Consider the following 20,888-nt stretch of genomic DNA (forward strand, 5'->3'; position numbering starts at 1 on the left):
AAGGCTGTCGCGGAATGGATGAGGAACAGCAAACTGAAGTTGAAATCAGATAAGACGGAGGTCCTCATCCTCGCCGCCAAGAGCTGGAACACCCTTCCTTTGCCCCTACGACAGACCGAAGACCTGCTGACTTTCAGGAAGCGCCTCAAAACCTGGCTATTCGAGAAGTAGCAACACCCCCCTCCCCTCAGCGCCTTCAGACCCTTACGGGTTGGTAGTGCGCTCTGCAAACACACTGATTGATTGATTGAAGTTGAAAAGCATCGTCGTGCAAGTGCTGCCTTAGAAACTCAAATGTGCAAAACAGTTGACATTCTGCATTCTCTGCGAAGGAAAAAAGATCTAACCAATGTTCTCTCCACTGCTGAAAGTGACCTTGCGTCACATCCGGATGGAGACGCTATTCGTGATTGACCAGACATTGATGGCTGAGTTTGTCTGCTCCGTTCCATGGAAAGAGCAGCAGGGTCAGGGACAACTTTGCCTGGTCCCACTCGTGATGAATATCATGTCAGATAGTTTGCCATTTTATGTGTGTAAGTGGTGTTCAAATAGATAAGTTGCTTAAGATGAGGCCGTACGGGTGGGGGAATATCAGTTTTGCCCAGACTATGTGCAACTGAGATACCAGCACTGATGCAAACATTTTCATGGCTGTGTTGAGCAGTGCGACTGGACATTAAGCAGAGCTGTTTGCTTTTTCAGGTTTCAACAGTAACAGCTGGGTTTCCAACACTGTACCAGTGACTATTCCTTGGTTTAAGATATCATCAAAATCTGCTGTTAATGGTTCTGCTAAAATGTGTATGAAGGCCTTTTAGAAGGATGCCGTGATTTGGAGACTGGTGCCTTTCAACCAAGTAAGCTGCTTACTGCTGCCCTGACCTCCTTGTTAAGATTGCTTTATCCAGAGGAGAGCAGTCAGCCTCCAATAGTGGAGGCCGAATGCCCACCAAGTATGCCTCCTGCACATCTGGTCTACAGGAAGGCATGATATTTTAAATAGGGCTGACATCTTAAAGCTGGCCTGGGACGTTGATAGCGTTAAACATCTTCCATCAGATCATATTCAATTTAAGGCTAATCCAACTTCGCCTGAAAGTGAAATAAAAGTTGTTAGCTGGTCAGACAGCAGGATTGCCACAGTAGAATGGCAAAATAGGGATAGCTTTTCAAGATGGGGCATAGAACTGTCAAGGACTGTATTAGAGCTCTATCCCAGCCCTCTTTGTCCAAAACAGCCTATTAACGAGGAGTAACACAGAGCACTGGGATGCTAAGGGGAGCGATTGGCCCTTCTGAACCGCCACTTTATACTCCTCTGAGTCTCAGGATTCAATAAACAGCTGCCCCTGGTGCACCCAGGTATATGAGAGAAGTATCTCTTGCCATTCAATCACATGCCACGCAAAGGGGATAATATGCAAGTGTGAATTTCAAGCAGCCATAGTTCCAGCATATTATCCCTGTGCTCCTGAAATGTAAATGGTCTTAGCAAGGAACGAGAGGAAGATTATATGAATCACCTGTCAAAATACAACATTGTGTTTTTTGCAGGAAATATTGTCAGAGAAGCAGTCTCCAATTACTGGCTTTAAGGAATATCACTTGGCTGCCACAAAAATAAGAAAGGCTGGCAGAGCAGCAGGTGGAATGACAATATACATGGGATCATATCTGCTTTGGCAACATGGTCCGACTGACTTGGGCCTCTCATGGGCCCAATGTGTTAAATTTTCAATTCCAACTACCTCACATTTAGTCCGCGAGTCCTGCCTTTTAGTGTGCAATGTCTAAATTCACCTGAATAAAAAAGGCAAAGCAGGGAAGCTTGGAGTCTTATAGGAATTACTGAAATCCTTACAAGCCAGTTTCTCTACTCATTAAACGGCTGTTTACCACAAGATCAACCTCCAGCTTTTACTAGAGTCACAAACAAGTCTTCTACCAACCTGGATCGTATATTTGTTGACTTGGCGCTACTTTCAATGGTCACGCACTACAGTATTTTTGACAGAGTGGTTAGTGACCATTTTGGCCAACACGTCAAATTGCTGTAAAGCCCTTCTAGAGCGCCTTGCGCAAATGATTTGTGGATTACACCAAGTGCTTACAATCTTAGGCATCTAATATGGAAGGAAGTGGAAATGGAGCCCACAATCCTTTTTATATCTAATTTTGTACATTAGTACAACCCTTTACAAGGTATACATCTGATGAGCTTTTGGGAGTCTGACAAAGATGCTCCTGGATCGCCTTGCAGCAAGTGTTGTTAAAAAAATGTAAAACCAACAAAGAAGGGGCCACATGGTTCACCAACTCACTTTGGTTGGAAAAAAGAAAACTAAATAGGGCCGTTAGAAAGCTTCGGCTACAGGTCCCAATGGCCGGCCTTGATTCTAGGCAACAAACAGTAGCCCTTAGGCAACAATACAAGAACAACATTTGGTCTGCCATGCAGTCATATCAGACCCAAATTTGATTGAAGCTTCTACAAGCAAGCAAACCCAAAAATATTCATTGATTGTTTTTGGCTGAAATGAACTCCCTTGCAAACTGGAGAACCAGCCACCATAATGCAGGAATTTCATAAGTGGAATGTTCGCCTTCATTATGGCAGTGTTTTCAGGGGATCAGGAAGCAAGGAACATGCCACCCACTCTTCCTAAAGTGGAACGTTCTCTTTCAACTCCCCAACCGCAATCCCCAGCGGAAACCCAATGGCTGTCCGACGTACAACTACGGTTAACGCTTAAGACGTTATACCGGATGGAGCTCCCCAACCATTTATTTAAACAAGCCCAACCTTTCTGGACATAGATCCTTACTCCGCTGTTCAATCAGGCCTTTATTACCAACGTAATACCACCATCATGGAGAGGCAGTATCACGTGTACCATATATAAAGCTGGTTCAAGAACAGATCCAGCAAGTTATCGTTTACTTGCCTCGATGGACGTGAAAGCTTAGATTTTTGACCTCCCATTTATTACTGGACTTGGAAGTCTAGACTTCTGCAACTATCATTCCAAAAACACAATCGGGCTTCAGGGCAGGAATGAACACCACGATCAATCTTCTAGCGGTCTCACTTCTTGCTGAAAAAGCCAAGAGAAAAAACTTCATTTTATGCCTGTTTTGTTGATTTAAAAGCTGCCTCTGATAAGGTGCAGAGTCAGAAATTATGGGCAAAAATGGCCAACTGGGGTATACCCCCAAAACTGCTAGATGTGATTATAAATGTACATACAGATCCTTGGGTTCAGGTTAAAATTGGAAATGGCAATAGAACCACCTGGAAGATCCCTACACACAATGGATTAAAACAGAGGTGCGTCCTCACCCTGACTTTATTTAATATCTACATGGCAGACCTTGACTCTAGATTAGCGGAAGTGGCATGTGACCCCTCAAATTAGCGAATGAACCGCTGCGGGACTTAAAACACAGATGATATTGTGCTCTTCAGCCAGACGCAGCTGGGTTTCCAGCGCTTAATTTCCAAATTGGTGGACTATACGACCACGTGGGTCCTTGAGCTAAATCACAATGAAACCAAAGTGATCTGCTCTTCGGGCAAACAAATCACCAGTAGCATTAATTTCAAATGGGGGGCTGCTAGCAAACTGATAGTACAGGTAAAGTACTACAATTATCTTGGAGTAACGCTGGGCACAAGTTTATCATTTAAAACGCACTTATTGCAAACACGAGGGGTGGCTCTCAAACTATGCTTTGCCTTTTTACAGCTACAAAAAAAGTTAGGCAGCACATCACAGAGTTATCTTTTGCAGGTTATCAGATCAAAATTAATTCCATCGCTTAACTGGCTTCAGTCAGTTCTGTTTATATCTATTTTTCATCTACCAAAGCATTTATCTCAATCTCTCGTGAGGCTGGAATTTGGGTTGTTCCACCAAGCTCCGATTAGTTGGGGGGCAATAGTAAAAATGTGCTGGAAATTAAGAGCCGCTCCTGCTGACATGTTGGCCGCTCTCTGTTGGATGGAAATGGGACAGCAACCAGATGATAGATCATGTTGGTTATACAACCAGATGATAGATCATGTTGGTTATCAGTACTTAGACAAGCTTTGACCAACCTAAACTTACATGAAGCATGGGCCACTAATATTGCTTTCTCTTTGCTCACAAAAATCATTAGCAAGCCTTCTAAACTTTATTCTTAGACATCAGATAAAGAAGACAGGACGAGACAACACCACGGTTGGATTGTCTTACATACATACATAATCTTCCTGGCATCCCCAGCCTCACCTTGCAGACACCATCCTACATTTTTTTTCTCCAAATCCACATGGAAGTTTTACGGTCTAAGGATCTGGTCCAATCGTGGAAACAAACTTGGCCAGATCCTTCCTGCCGTCTTTGTGGTTTGTCGACTGAAAGCGTTCTACATTTCTTGTTTATTTGTCCAGCGGTTATGCCCATGAGAAAGAAATTACTATGTCCCTCATTGAAAGCTCTACGAATTAGATCCTGTCGCACACCTGTGATGGTGCTCTTAAATGGGCATAACGTACAACTAGTGGCTAGAGCTACCAAATTTTTAATGCAGGTTAAAACGTTGTTTGGTGGAGACCTAGGAGAGTTTTCCCCATGTCGTTGCTCACCAATGGGCAAATTTTGAGTTTTTTTTTATTTTTTATTTTTACACACAGACTGCCTTTTGACTTTGCACTGAATAACTATGACTGATTTTGCTTCCCTTGGCACTTTAGTGACCGGTTAGCTCCGGTCACCTTATTATCTTGTTTTAGCTTGCATTTTTAAGTTCGTAATTTTCTTACTAGACCTACTAGTATGAAAGCACTAATTTGTGTCAGTGCCTCTGGCTTAAAATCAACCAATTAAAGTATAGCAAACCGGAGCGCCCCACATGTGCAAGTTAAGATAAGCTGCCAGCCTTTAGTCTGAACATGCACTGGCATGGTCTCCCAAAGGTTTAGGTTTAGGCCGTTAACACACTGGGTCACTATGTTTAATTTTAGATTGGACTCTCTTGTTAAGGAGGACAAATGGACAGTGGTTATATTGCATAACCATGGCAATATTTTGTTTCTTTTATGTATATGCAATATTTAATGGTTTTAATTAACTATGCATTAATAAACTTTACTTACTCGAGCACATCTGATGACAGATGCTCTTCTCTAAAGAGTAATAATCAATAAAGCAATTTAGTATAGTTTTAGGGGGTCATTATGAACACGGCGGTAAACACCGGCATGTTCATGCTGGCGGTCTTTCTATAGACCGCCAGCCCCCTTGAGACCACGCTGGCCGCATAAAGAACATTCTGCTGGGCCAGCGGGCAGAAACAGTGTTTCCACCCACCGGCCCGGCAGAATGCAGGGCCGGGACACTGTCGACGGCTCCACATGGAACCTTTGGCAATGCAGCAGCACCTGTCGCCCAGATCACAGCCCGTAAATCGGGCAGTGACCTGCGTGATGTGGCACTGCACCGTGGCCCCTGCACTGCCCATGCCAAGTGGCCAAGTGCATGGGCCCCCAGGGGGGCCCCAGTGCCCCCCTTCCGCCAGCCTCCCCGCCAGGGGAAAGGCTGGGAGAAACAGGGTACATTATCTGGAGGGCAGCGTTGCCCTGTTGGATAATGTAATCTGCCATCGTCAGGCTGCCTGGCGGCGGTAGCGGAGGGCCGCCACCCTGTGTTTATTATATGGCGGCTCAGACCACCATGCCGGTGGCGGTTTTTTCCGCCACCGCCACCATGGCGGTCTGAACCGCTGGGGTTCATATTGAGCCCTTTAATGTCAAAGGGAAGAACACCTTGTTAGTCTTTAATTTTATGAATGTGATTTCTTGTTTGCATATCTGCCTTGTCTCCTCTCTAGTAGTAAGTTTGTTTAATGTAAAATTATTTCTTAGCCATATCACACATAAAAAATTGTTCTAGCTCCCCTCACTGTTTTTTGTAGAGCCCTGTCCGTGCAGGCTGAATTATCTTAATTATGTTGTGTTTATAGTAAATGTAACTTGTCCCCAAGTTCTTGCTTTCTCTGCCTGCACATCCTCTCGAAGTTTGTTGTATAAAATATTAATTTCCCTCTGATTACTGTTTTCACAGTGTCCCATAGTGCGCCATAGCGTACCTTGCCATTATCATTCTCCCAAAATAAGTAACCAAGTGCCTCTACAAGATGTTCCTTTACAACTGGGCCTGTCAGAGTGATTTCATGTAGAAACCATGGTCTGCGGACTGGGGTATGGGGGTCACCATATTCAGGTGGAGTTAAGTTGACGCATGGTGTAAGAGTATTTTCAGACCCATTTCAATGTATAATCTCTATCTCCCAGGGGTTGCTGCTGCCATACATCCTCAATGTTGAAGTCTACCAGACTACTCAAAAGGGTGGGAGGAGCCTTGGAATATGTAGGGCACGTATTAAAACAAATAAATATAAATCAAGTCATATGTGGGATTAAGGATACAATTAAGGTACTCCCTACTATGACATGACCCTCTTTGGAGTGTGCTAGCTCTGGCATGAACTCAGTGCAGAACTGATCCTTTCCCTCATTTGGGTATAAAGCAAGAATATAGTCAAGAGAAGGCCACCCAACCTGAATATCTATCCACCTACCTTCCTTAACCATGTGGCTGGAATCTAGCTTGAAAGTCAACCCTTATCAGATGAGCATCACAGTGTCCTTCGTTTTTATGGTGTTTGTTGCATGGAATTGAGATGGGAATCAATAAGAACAAAACCTGGGGACGTCACTAGAGACCAGGTGGGTTTGTTGAAGGAGAGCCACACAGAGTTTCTTTGTCTTAAGCCACGGTAATAGCGCCTTCAGCTTGACATGCAATTACTGTGTTAACAGTGATATTAGTATAAGGTGCATGTTCCATGGAAACAATATTGTTTTAAAAAAAGAATGTTTGCAGGCTTATTGACCCCTTTACTGTCAGCCACCTTGGAGCCCAGTGTGCCCCCTGAATGTGTGTGAATTAGCCAATGGGTGTGAACGAGATGCAGAATGTGCAGTACTAGTATAAGCAATAAAGCAATACTGTGAACAAAGCAAAACAATAACTTAATTAAAAAATAATTCCAACTTTATCACGCACCTTACCGTCCTCCTTGAATGTCCTTTTAAGTAATCTAGCTTGGTGATGGCTCTGAATAGAAGAGGAGAGCTCTCACCATGCCAATGTTAGCTACTGTATGAATCACAATATTGCAGTTGGGGTAAACTGTTAGCAACTGCAGTCTACTGCGATACAAAAGCAGAGGCAAAGAGTCAATTGTCAATGGTACAAGTGACAGGTTGCATAAAGATGGCTGCATACCAACAGGCTTGTACATGGTGTTACAATCAGTCATCTCCCGAGGTGGCTGAAAATTTGTATTTTCTCTTTGCTGTCGCTTTTGTTCCTTTTGCACCCTATCGGTGTTGGGTTTGCTCCAAGATCCACTCAGATCTTCCTAGTTAGTTATTGCCTTGGCTGGATCTACCTTGGCCTCCATCAAATGCCAATACCTCTGATCCAGGGAAACTAGTAAGAACACCCAGGGCCAAATTTCTCTTCTATTGGAATGTAAAGAACACCTTTGTGCGATCGAGCCTAACAGAATCGGGAAGTGGGTCCGGCAATATCTCCTGATACAAGACCTGGACGCATTCTTCTAGAATGGGACTTCTCACAGATTACTCAGAATTGTATGTTATTTCTCTAGAAGCGATTCTCCAAATTTTCCAGTTTGTCAGCCAAATCCTTGTGGAATGATTACAGTTAGGATATCCGTCAAGAGAGATCATTCTGATCATGGGCAGTTGTTGCTATTTCATTTAAAGCATGGTCCATTTGATTTATGACTCTGGAAAGTATGGTCTAATTTAGAGAGCATTTTAGTGATGTCATGACTCCATGCTGCCATATGTTTACCAGACCCTTGGAGGAATGTCTGAATGTACACCTTTGTTGCTGGTGCCTCTGGGCTGGCATCTGATATGCCAATGGAGATGAGAGTGCCAGTGCGGAAGCGTTCTGGCTCTTCTATGCCTTTTGCCCTTGAAGCAAATCCCTTATGGCGGACGCTCTGGAGGCCTTAGGTTTTGACACAGCCATAACTATAACATAATCAAGGAGGCTACACAGACAGTCTGTGAACGTAGAAAGGTGTCGGGCTCTGATGGTTGCCCAGTATGACTGAGACTGCCACTAGCTTTATGAGGAGTTGCGCTCCTGGGTGGGAAGATATTCGACTCAACTGTAGACAAGATGGGGGGATGGCAGACAAGAGACTGCCAGTAATATCGATTTTCACACTTCTGTGGGGTGATGATTCTTGTGCTGTGGCTCTTTGATGGTTGAGATTAGAGCTGAATAGGGCCTTCTGTCTGCAGCCTTAAAACAGAAGAATGTCAAACAGAAAAGGTGTTGGGGTCTTGGATGACGCCTTGATGTGTTCATGCTGGGTGTCTCTCTCACCACTGTACCAATGTACCGTCACAGGTCTCTGCCAAGGTCCCTTCCTATGAGACCCAGAATTTACTCTTTCGGGGGCCCGTCAACTCCCCCCTCCATTTGACTCCTCCAAGCCAGAAGCACTGAAGGGAGCCTTGGTTTCCTCGCCCTCTGCTGTCTGCCCAATGGTGATTCAGAAGGGTGGAACCTACCTGTCGGCCCCTCAAGCACCTGTGATGAGGCTCAGATGAAAACCCCTGGGATTCTTGTGGTATTTGTATAGCTTCAGGAGACTGGTTCCCACTCTGCCACTGACTGCTAGGGGCTGTCCTCTCAGCTCTGCTGCCATTTTGGACACCTATTCGCAGCCTGGCTGTCACTTCGTTGTTCCTGCTGTTACTGTCAATGTGGCATCTTTCGGGACACCACGGGTCTTTCCACTGTTGACTGTTTGGATACTAAAGTTACATATTTTAACTGAATGTGAAACATTAACTCACTCCATGCTGATGTATTCAAATATCGTGTGCTGGGTCCGTGCATCAAAGCATTTGAAGAGAATTTTTACACAATTGTTATGATACTTTTCATTACATGTGCTGGAGAGAACATAAACAGGAAAATTAGCAAGGGATTAAACACAAACGTATTGTTTCTTCTTGAAATCCCCACTAGCCTTTTAACTCAGGACTTGTAATATGCATTGCTCATATCAATATTCTAACCTGTAGGTCTTTAAGATATGCAATTTCATTAGGCAAAGATTCAAGTTTGTTCTCCTCCAAGTCCAGCTCTCTTATTTTCCGCAGGTTTCCAATCCCATGAGGAAGTTTCTTCAGAAGATTATTTGACAAGATAAGAACCTAAAAGAAAAAGAAAATTTTAGTAAAGTGTCCATGCGAGTTTTAGGATTACTGCTAAAATAATTATGGAAACATGAAAGATGTCAGGCTGCAATATTTAAACTGTCACCACACTTACCATACTGCACATTCAGTGTTCAAACACTTATGCTAAATTTGTGTTTCCAAATAGAGTCTGTTTAGAACTCCTAACCTTATTTAGTTTTTAATAAAAAAATATTAAATGGAAAATAAGCTATAGTAACTGCAGATGTATTCTCTGGCACAAGAGCTGATGACAGTCAGTGTAGAGCTTTCGTATTGTAAAGGTAAATGTAAACAAAGGCGTAATCCATCAAAACTCTTGTTCTTTTCCCCAGTCTTACACCATCAACAATCACCAAAAATTAACGGTTCCAGAAAGTCTATGATGATATCTGGTGGGGATGTACAACATATTGTGACCGCAATCAGCAAATGCCCCCTTTAACAACTGTCACACATCTCAAGTTCATAATTTTCTAACTAGACGATTTGACAAATATAAACCATGCAGCGAGACAGCCTTCGAATCAAGGCAGTAAAAAAATCAAAAAGGGAGGAACCATTTTCACTGGAAAAGTGTGAAAAAACTGTTGACCAGAACCATGGTTTTGCAAAATCCTGGTATTTAAATTACCACTGCACTGAAAATACATACCCTTTTTGCCATATCCGAAGTGTGAAATCAATGAAGAGACTTGAACAATTGTGAGAAAGGACCCAGGTCAAACCTTTCTAAAGGTGAAGTGGACCCCTAAAAATAATTACTATTACAGATTTGCATGATATACTCAACGTTTCGTGTAAGAGGGGGATATCATGAGCCTTGACCTTTCCTCACTGTTGACCACATTTTGAAAACCTATACAACGATTTCACAGCTCGGTAATCTCAGCAGCAGCACAACAAGCAAAAAAGAGTGTTTTTGTACCACTCCTTTAACTAGAAATGCACTCCCACACAACTCCCACCCACGTCAAAGACTGCTACTTGTTGAGGTAGAATTATTTGCTGATACAACCAATAAAAGAGAGCAGTGCCAGAAGGGTTATTTCCTTATGCCAAGCAGACTGGCCATGCATGCTTTCTCTATCAATTCAAGCATTCAGTGCACTAGCGTGGAATTTACTATGTGTGAGTTGAAGCCAACTGCAGCCTCAGGGACCCTCGGCAGAGCTGGGGAAAAGGCTGCCTAGCACTAAGTACAGGACTCATGTTTGCCTGGAGGCAAAGACTGGCTACAGGGAGGACAGTCAGGAGCAGGGTAGGCAGGCCCAGATCTGTGGCCAACCCTGTTAGGCTGCCCACGGAGTGTTAGCAAACGCCTGGTGGAGGCCTCGTCCTGTAGTTAAGACCACTAGGCACAGCCAATGGCCATGCTCTGCAGTTGCTGACCGACCGTAGATGATTTGGTGCATATCACGGGCATCGGGCCGCAGTAGGAGGGGACCAGCAGGGTGCGAGGAGTCCCAGCCCCAGTACCCCCCAGCACACCCCAAGACTCCAGTGATGCGCCCAGGGGCTCACGCAAGGGGCGTCGCGATTTTATATTGGTTCATCATTTTTTTTTTTTTCCCTCCCTTCCCCTACCCCGCTTGCCCCGATCGCCCCATGCACTAACGCCCCACTATGGCCATTGCAATAATGTCAATTATCCCTTACACATTTGTTTAGGGAGGGCGTTCATCGTCTTCATTTTCTGCAGCTGTCAAGAACGAGTTCCACACCTCTAGGCCTTTAACTAATATACCTTTATCCAGTAGATTCTGTAATGTCTGTGTTTCTGCTTTGGTCCAACGTATTACCTCTTCACGCCACTGGGCAACACTGGGAGCGCCGGGGGCTTTCCACTTCATGGCGATAAGGCGTCTATACAGCACCAGCGCCAGGGCAATGCATTTATATGTACGTTTGCGTTTCTTGGGATGAGGTGTTATGCCAAGTAGGCACACCTCAGGAGTGGGAGATAATGTGGCACTTGTCCATTCAGCTACCAACGTTATTATCTCTATCCATGTGTTCCGGATCGGGGGGCATTCCCATGTCATGTGGTAGAATGTGGCCTCTTCTGTGCCGCATCTGGGGCATGTCTGCGGTGATCGTGAAACATGCGTGTTATGCGGTGTGGTGATAGATAGGTCTGATGCACATAATTAAACTGTGTGTATCGGAAGCGAGGGTTGCGTGAAACCTTGCGAGTCATTTTCAACGCTTGTTCCCATGAGTTAAGGGATAGTGGTTCCGGTAGCACACGATCCCATTTATTTTTTGCATGTTCCTGTTTGTGTGCAGCCTGGGCGGCGAGGATATTGTATATATTTGAAATGCTTGATGGGGCGTTTGTGCACCCCATCAGTTCGTGTAGCAGAGGGGAGACATCCGGTTCAGAGTTGCCTTTTCTCCAGCACTCTCTCATTACCTGCCAAATTGCTCCATAAGCTATAAAACCTCCCCGGCCGAGCGCGTGCCTATCGGCTAGTGCTTCATAGGTTTGAAGTTGCCCATCCTGGTAGATGTCTCCTAATGTATGTATGCCCTTGCTTCCCCATGTGTTCAGGCCCACTTTGGCTGCTATTTTTGCTAATGACGGCTGGGCCAGCAGTGGGATCCTCGGTGAGTACTGCGGGTCTTTTGAGTTTTGCAACGCGTATCGGCCCCAAGCCCAGTGTGCAGTGTACAGCAGCACATTGCTAGTGTTAACTGGATCAGTAAGATTCATGAGGTATTGCATTATTTCTGTGCCTTTGAGGTCCAGCAACACCCTCTGAGTTTCGGCCCCGGTTGGGTTTCCAACCCATGTGGATATCCATTGTATTTGGGCAGCTGCGTAGTACGCTTCAAATTTGGGGGCGCCCAGTCCCCCCAGTTTGAGCGGTAGGAGTACTTTTGTTAATGCAACGCGTCTGCGGCCATTGCCCCATATTAGGTCCGTTAGTAAGCTATTCAATAGTTTAAAAAAGGAGCTCGGAAGTATCAAGGGTAATGCCATAAAATAATAAAGTAGTCGGGGCAATACTATCATCTTTGCAATAGCTACTCTGCCCATAGGAGACAGTGGGAGTGAGCACCAGAAGGGCAAGGAGCCCCTCGTTGATCTGACCACTTGGCCAAGGTTACCATCTCTGAGATCTTGACTGTCATGGTATATATTTACACCTAGATATTTAAATGTTGTATAGCACCATTTCAAGCCTCCCGGACTTGTTGGTGTTCTCAGTGCCTCGGGGACCGGGCGCATAGGGAATATACAGGATTTTGTCCAATTCACTGTTAATCCGGCCACAAACTAAATTTTTCTAGGAGTTCCAGCAGGCCCGGTAGGTCTCCCACGTGATCACGTAGGAAGATCAGCGCATCGTCCGCATATAAGGATACTATCTGGTGCGTCTGGCCATCCAAGACACCCCACGTGGGGGCCATTATGCGAAGGCGGGCGGCTAGAGGTTCAACAGCTAATGCGAATAACAGTGGTGAAAGCGGGCATCCCTGTCTAGTGCCTCTACTAATGTTGAATTTTTCGGAGATCGTGTCGCCAGTCTTAACCCTAGCTGTTGGGTCAGTGTATAATGTTCTCACCCAACCAATGAATACTTGCCTGAAACCCATCCGCTTGAGTGTCTCTGTTAAGAAAGGCCAGCCCAACGTATCAAACACTTTTTCTATGTCCAATGATACTGCCACCTGGTGGCTGCCTTCTACCGGGGAGTTTCTCATTAGGCGCAGTAAATTCCTGATGTTGCCGAATGTGTTGCGACCGGGTATGAAGCCTGCCTGGTCCTGATGTACCAGCTCTGACACATAAGGAAGCAGGCGGTTAGCTAGTATTTTGCCGAGTAATTTGCAATCAGTGTTTAGTAATGATAATGGCCTATATGAACGAACATCCAAAGGGTCACGGCCTGCCTTTGGTAATACTGCTATCAGAGCCTCACGGCATGTTTCAGGGAGCTGGCCCAGTTCCAGCGCTTCCTTTAGCATTGCTAGATATGGGGCTAGAATCTGAGATTGGAACGTGCTGTAGTATTCTATGGGTATGCCATCGCTGCAGTGTGCTTTGCCATGTGTCAACTGTAGCAATGCTCGTTGGATTTCAGCTATCTCAATCGGGCTGTCTAGCTCTATAGTTTGAGCAGCTGTCAGATTGCTCAGGGTTATATCGCTGAAGAAGTCGTTTAATTGGGTATTAGTGGGTGGAGGCCGTGCCTGGTACAACAAGCTAGAATACTCTTTGAAAGCATTATTTATCTCTACCTGTGTATTGACTATCCGACCTGATTCCAGGCGGATAGCGCCTATGGGGGCGTTCCGGTGTTCGCTCTTTATAAGCCACGCTAATAGTTTACCGGATCTGTTACCCTCCGCATGTGTACGGGCCATGTGATGTCGATAGTCGAAGTGTTTAAGGCGACTGTCTGTCTCGGACCATTTGGAGCGCATGTTAGTGAGCATGGCCGCTGTTATGGCACCTCTAGCGAACTCGCCCTCAGCTAACTGAATTTCTTGTTCTAATGCTCGGAGTTCGCGCATCAGTGTTTGGCGCACTCCCACTGTGGTTGATATGCATACCCCTCTTATGACTGTCTTATGTGCATCCCATTCGATGGCTCTTGAGGTGGCCGTCCCTTCATTCGATGTGAAATATGCTGAGATGTGTGTAGCAATGTCCTTCCTAAAAGGGGGGTCTTGTAAGAGTTGCGTTTGCAGACGCCAGGTAGGAATGCATGAGCGAGGTCTGCCCCATCTTATTTGTACTATGAGTGGACAGTGGTCTGAGATTACTCTAGCGGAATACTCCGCTCTCGTTACTTTATGCGTTAGATTCTGTGAGGTGAGGATGAGGTCTATATGGGTATGTAATAAGTGTACTGGGGAATAATAGGAGTACACATTTTCATGTGGATGCAAGTGTCTCCATATGTCGATCAGTCGACGTTCTTCCATCCATGCGCCCAGCATTTGGGAGTTTTTCATTGTTGGTGCGGCCACTAGCGGGGGATGTGATCTATCCTTATCTATGTGTGGGACACAGTTCATGTCCCCCCCCCCATATGCAGGATGAAGTTAGATCATTGGTTAATTGTGAAGTCTTGGTTTGTAAAAATTCACCTTGTTTGATGTTCGGTACATATAGCCCATTTATCACGAGTTCCTCCCCATCCAACAAGCCCTTTAGTTATATAAACCTGCCCTCCTTGTCTTTTGTGCTGTGTTGTACTGTGTAAGGGACACCTGGCGCTATCCAGACCAGCACCCCTCTGGCGAAGGAAGAGTCACCAGCGCTGTATATTGAGCCCATCCAGCGCTTTTCTAACCGAGCAGCCTCTGTGGGTGTAATGTGTGTTTCCTGTAGTATTGCTATATGTATATGGTGGCGTTTTAGGTACGCATGTATTCTGTGACGTTTTCTAGTCCCGGCCATGCCCTTCACATTCCAAGTCATGAGATCATAACTGGGTACCTTATTCATTGTGTTATGCTGAGGCGCAGGGAGCTATCTGATCTGTACCCGCCACGCTCCCCCCCCCCCCCCCCCCCCGGACCACAACCCCCCCACCCCAGCCCCCAAGCTCCGAAGAGTGAGGAGTAAGCCCGTAGTGAGCTAAAGATAGAAAAGAAAGAGATAGATATAACAACCAAAAGGATAAATCCGGACTGTATAAGTCCGTTAAGTAAAGTGGCACAACCGGTGCCTGAGGTGGCTTCCAGCGAAGTCAGTTCCATTCGGATACCGTTTAGGTATAAGGGGTCGTGGGTTACTTGATGTCTAGCCCTTGGGTGGCCCACCTGTAGGATACTTCACGATTCTGCAGTCCCATTCGCCTTTGTACAGTTTTCGCGGATTCAATTGTAGTTACTCATATTAATGGCTGTTATTCACAGTGGATCTCGGGGCGAGGGTCCCGATGTTGGTGTTATGCAGCACCTTAATTGCTGTCGCCGAGGGGCCACGGATGCCAGAACTACACTTTTAAAGTTTGTACGCCAATCGCGGCATAAGGTCCGGGCCCGCCAGCAACGGGGAGGGGGATGGGCTTGTATCTCCCCCCATGTGAGGCGGTGTCGTTGGTGTCTGTTTCACTCCTTGAGTCCAGCGTCCCACGAGCGAATGAGTTTGTGTCTTTTAATATTTGCGCACGGTCCAATGCCATTTGCGCTTTTGTGGGACGGGAGGAGGATGGTTTCGTTTTTTTTCCTTCTTCTTTCTGGAGTTAGCAATGGTCCATTCTTCGGATACTGTATCTTCCTTGGCCAGGTCGGCCAATCCTTTAGCATGGATCCAAGTCCATGCGTCTTCAGGAGTGGGGAACATTAGGGTTTTCTCGTCCATGACGATGCGCAGTCATGCTGGGACCATGAGGGAGTAAGTGATGCCTTTCTCTCGCAGCAACTGCTTGATCTTGCTATACGCGATTCTCCTGCTTTGTACCTCCATTGTGTAGTCAGGGTAGGGAGTTACCATGCTGTTCTCCATCATGATCTGGTCAGACGTTCTGAAGTACCAAGTCTCTATCCCTATAATTTAGGAAGCGAGCTATTAGTGGTCGGGCGGTGCTCCCGGCCTAGGTGGTCTGCCCGGTATTCTGTGTGCTCTTTCGATCACTGGTGTTGTGGTAGGGTACTGCTCTTTAAGTGTGTTCCTCAGCCAGGCCTCTAAGAACACCTCTGCCTTAGGGTGTTCGATTCTCTCAGGAATTCCAAGGAATCTGATATTATTCCGTCTGGAGCGACCTTCAGCTTCCTCAGCCCTGCGTTGTAGTTGAGTTATGTCTAGTTCCATTTTTTGCATTCTAGTTCTCATTTCTACTACTTCTGGTTGGATAGTTTCAGTGTCGTTTCAGTGTCGTGGACCCTTCCAGTTAATTTGCAGTGGTCAGCTCGCAGCAATGAGATTTCCTGTACTGCAGCGTCTATTTTCCTTCTAACGAGGATTTAGTGTCCATTATTGCTTGCATAATTTTGTCAAATTGAAGGGAGTGCGTGCGTAATGTTTCATTCAGCTGTAGCTGTGTGAGCGATTGCGTGTCCGCATGGCAAGTCGGTTGGGGGGGGTCTCCTTCTCCCGCGGACCCCGTTTTGGGGTGTTTTGGTTTGACCATGATTATCTTACTATTCTACACCAGTGCGTTACGACATAGTTACCGGTCAGCTGTTTGCCGGGAGCATCCTCCCACGACTTCGGGCTTCCTCCAGCGCGTCCCTTAGTTCTCTTGGTCTGAGGTTCAGGAGGGAGTTGCGTATCCTTTACTGATATTGGTGTCAGTTTAGTTTCACCGTTTTCTTACTCTGTCTTTGTTGTTTTAGCCCCAGTTTGGTGCCTAGCCGATCCACGCCGCATGGCACCCGCCGCTCCCAGTAGCCAGCAGGACCCAGATGGGCCCGGTGTCATACGTGGTGCTCCTCGCCAGGGGGGGCAGCTCGATATTCAGTGCTCCCGGAGATTCCAGGTTGAAAGCAGTAATAGTGCCATTAGTGACACCGGATGTCTAGTGAAGATCAGCATATGCCCGCGCGGCGCAGCTCGGCGGGAGCACCCGTTCCGCCAGAGAACCGCCGTCACTCCTCCGGCCTCCCCGCCAGCGGAGCCCAGATGCCCAACCCAGCACCAAGATGTCGATGTAACCAGGGTGTGAAGAGTGCTCTGTGCGGGTAAGGCAGTTGTCGCACCAGTTCAGTATTTCAATAAGCCGTGCATGCCGTGAGTCTACGGTGCGGGAGCAGGCCGGGGATGCAAGCGTCGACGAGGGAACGGGGCAACGCCGCGTACCTGCCCATCCAGGAAAGTCATGGGTGGAGTCTTCAACTTCCCCGCTTCACTTCGCATGAGCAGGCCTCAAAGGGGAAAGAGCGATCCCCCCCACACCGCGACCCGATCCGTGTCGCCGAAAAGAGTGCAGCCTCCCGTCGTTCCAACAAGCCTTGGCGCCCGGGGCCCAGCAGGGGATCCCCAGAGCGTCTGCCCTGGAAAGCGTGAGCGTGACGGCCTCTCCGTCACCGCAGCACCCAGGTCTACTGCTGATTTAATTTGAGTTTGGCTTTAATGGCCTCAGCTCAGTCGGTCTGTGCTTATATTAGAAGCCGTGTTCCAGCGCCATGGGGGGCCACAATTATTGTTAACGTTGCGGACCGGTTAGTGCGCCGAGGAACAGGGCCCAGCTGGGGACGGAGCCCTGCCGGCCGAGGAGTCCCAGCGCCGCAGCAGTCCTTCAAATCGCGCGGTGCCGGGCGCTCCGAGAGCTCCGGCGCCGCCGCAGCAACTCCGTCGCAGGTAAGGGGCCGCGTACAGGCGCACCGCCACGGTGCGATCTCCGGGGCGCGAGTCCCTCGATTCTCCGGCAGCCTGTGGGGGTCTCCCCAGACCAGCGCCGTGCGCCAGAGGCTCGGGGGCGGAGCCAGCCCACGGCCCCGGGCTGCAAGCTCACCAGCCGCGGGCGTCGGCTCGACAGGCCGCCAGCTCCTCCTCAGGTCCCGAGGCGACCCCGGCGTCACAGAAAGGGTCGCTGCATCGGCTGGTGGTGCTGAGACGTTGGGCGGGCGGCACCTTCCTCAGGGAGGGCGATGGGCGCCGCACTCAGGATATTATTGTGGGCCAGGCACGGAGCTGCAGTGTTATCCTGCCGCTCCGGTCGCCATGTTGGCCACGCCCCGTAAGAAAAGAAGATGTCCATGCAATGTATATGCATATTTACATAAAGAAAATACAACAGCGGCCACAGGCTTCTGGGGAGGGCGCATGTGGATCTTAAGCACTACATGCTATGGACAGATGTCTACTGGTTAAGTGAAATTTTCCATTCGATGGCATGTTTACCTGCAGATACAAATGCTTTGCATAGACTGAAAAGCAATCCCCTCCTAAAATAGGCGGTAGCTAGCCTGTAGGAGTTGGAGTAGTTTTTTAAGCACTGTTTGACCAACATTTGCTTGTTGGCGAGATAGCACATCCACACAGTAGTGTTTAGTAAATGCGTGTGGTGTGGACCATGTGGCTGCTCTACATATGTCTGCCATTGGTATATTTCCTAAAAATGCAATTGAAGCTCCTTTCTTTCTAATAGAATGTGCTTTAGGAGTTACTAATAGTTGCCTTTTAGCTTTAAGATAGCAAGTTTGAATACACTTTACTATCCATCTGGCTAATCCATGTTTTGAAATAGGATTACCCTTATGAGGCTCCTAAAAAGTTGTTTAGAATTTCTGAAATCTTTTATTGTCTATAAAATACATGAGAGCTCTTTTGACATCAAGAGTGTGAAGAGCTCGTTCAGCAACTGAATCCGGCTGTGGAAAGAAGACTGGCAATTCCACTGACTGATGTGAAATGGTGAAACCACTTTGGGTAGGAATTTTGGATTTGTTCCAAGTACTATTTTGTGTTTGTGAATTTGGAAGAAATGTTCTTTTAAAGGGAATGCTTGAATTTCAGTAACTCTCCCTAAGGAAGTAATTGCTACTAGGAAAGCAAGTTTCCATGAGAGAAGTTGAAGAGTGCAAGAATGCATGGGTTCAAATGGTGGACCCATAAGCCTTGTGAGCACAGTATTAAGATTCCAGGCAGGAGCTGGTGGAACTATAGGTGGAATAACTCTTTTAAGGCCTTCCATAAAAGCTTTTATGACAGGAATTCTAAACAGAGAAGTATATGTTGTCTGTTTTGGAGGAAGGCTGATATTGCTGTTAAATGTATTTTAATAGATTAATATGCAAGATTTGCTTTTTCTAAGTAAAGCAAATAACAGACAATATCCTGTACTGATGCTTTAAGTGGATCAATGTTTTTGGGTAGACAGTAATATACAAAACGTTTCCATTTAGCTGCATACCACTGTCTAGGTGTAGGTTTACGCACTTCTTTTAGGATGTCCATATATTCTGATGGAAGCTGTAGATATCCAAACTCTGACAAAAGGAGCCAAATCGCTAGGTTGAGCATACTGGGATCGGGATGCCTGATCTAACCTTTGTTTTGAGTCAATAGGTCTGCTCTGTTTGGGAGCTTGTGATGTGGTACTGCAGATAGATCCAACAGTGTTGTGTACCAGTGTTGACGTGCCCACGTGGGAGCTATGAATAACATAGTGAGGGAGGTGTGATGGATCTTGTTGACCGGAAATGGAATTAGTAGGAGAGGGGGAAAAGGTGTAAGCAAATTTCCCTGACCAATTGATCCATACAGCATTGCCCTTGGATCGAGGGTGTGGGTACCTGGATGCAAAATTTGGGCAATTTGCATTTTTGCTTGTTGCGAAGAGGTCTATGTGTGGTGTTCCCCACATGCAAAAGTACTGTTGAATCACTTGTGGGTAAATTTCCCACTTGTGTATGTGTTGCTGTGTCCTGCTTAAGAGGTCCACTAGTTGTGTATCCCTGGGATATACTCTGCTTGTAGTTGAATGTGATTGTGAATTGCCCATTTCAAAATTGTCTGTGCTAGAAGGGACAATTGAGATGAGTCCCCCACCCCCCTTGTTTTTGCAGATAATACAAAACAGTGTTAATAAGGACAGACAGCAATGTATGTGATCTGTGGATGGAATGCTTTGAGTTCTAGAAACACTGTTAGCAGTTCCAAGTGGTTTATGTGGTAAGTTTGTTGGATTGAGTACCATTGTCCCTGTATAGTAAGATTGTTGAGATGGGCTCCCCAACCGGTCATTGATGCAACGGTGGTGATTATAGTCTTTGGCACAGGGTCCTGAAATGGCCACCCTTTTGATAAGTTGGTGTGATTCCACCATTGCAGAGAATTGTAAGTTTGGCAGTCCAACAACACTAGATCGTGAAGTTGACCCTGTGCCAGAGACCATTGTTGCGAGAGACTGTTGTAGGGGTCTCATGTTTAGACGTGAATTGGGTACTTTTTCTATGCACCATGCCATCATTCCCAACAGTTTCATGATAAACCTCACTGAGTAAGTTTGATTGAATTGTAGCTGAGATATGAGATTGTGGAAAGCTTGAATTCTCTGCTGGTTTTGGTAAGCTAATGCCGATATGGTTGCATTTGCGCTGGTTGCAGATGAGATTTTTGGTAATTGATTGTGAACCCTAGACTGTGTAGGGTATTGATTGTGTATTGTGTGTGCTGTTGACAAGTTTCAATGGTGCTGGCTTTTACGAGCCAGTTGTCCAGATAGGGAAAGACAAGTATATGCTGCCTTCTGAGGTACGCTAGAACCACTGCTAGGCATTTGGTGAATACCCTTGGTGCTGTTGTTACCCCAAAGGGTAGCACTTTGAATTGGTAGTGCTTGCCTGCAATCATAAAACGTAAGTATTTGCGATGTGCTGGATGAATGGAAATATGGAAGTAAGCATCTTTTAGATCTAATGCTGTCATGTAGTCCTGTTTTTGTAGTAAGGGCGATGACACCCTGAGGAGTGACCATGTGGAAATACCCTGAGAGAATGTACTGATTGAGGGTTCTGAGATCCAGGATTGGTATGAGGAAGTATAGAAAATATACCCATGTCCCTTGTTGAGGTATAGGTACGATCTCTATTGCACCTTTGCGTATAAGTGATTGTACTTCTTGTTTTAACAAAATGA

At 46.3% G+C, this 20,888-nt stretch overlaps 1 protein-coding gene across 4 annotated transcripts in view; it reads right to left on the minus strand.

Annotated features, from left to right (window-relative positions):
* SHOC2 (SHOC2 leucine rich repeat scaffold protein) overlaps positions 1–20,888 on the minus strand; it is a 401,285-nt gene that overhangs the window by 46,826 nt on the left and 333,571 nt on the right. For all 4 annotated transcript variants that reach the window (XM_069239398.1, XM_069239395.1, XM_069239396.1 and 1 more), the window contains one exon: positions 9,182–9,319. In XM_069239398.1, the coding sequence (XP_069095499.1) occupies positions 9,182–9,319 (138 nt within the window). The remainder of the gene's footprint in view (positions 1–9,181; positions 9,320–20,888) is intronic.

The sequence above is a fragment of the Pleurodeles waltl genome, chromosome 6 (genome assembly GCF_031143425.1).
Source record: "Pleurodeles waltl isolate 20211129_DDA chromosome 6, aPleWal1.hap1.20221129, whole genome shotgun sequence".
NCBI lineage: Eukaryota > Metazoa > Chordata > Amphibia > Caudata > Salamandridae > Pleurodeles > Pleurodeles waltl.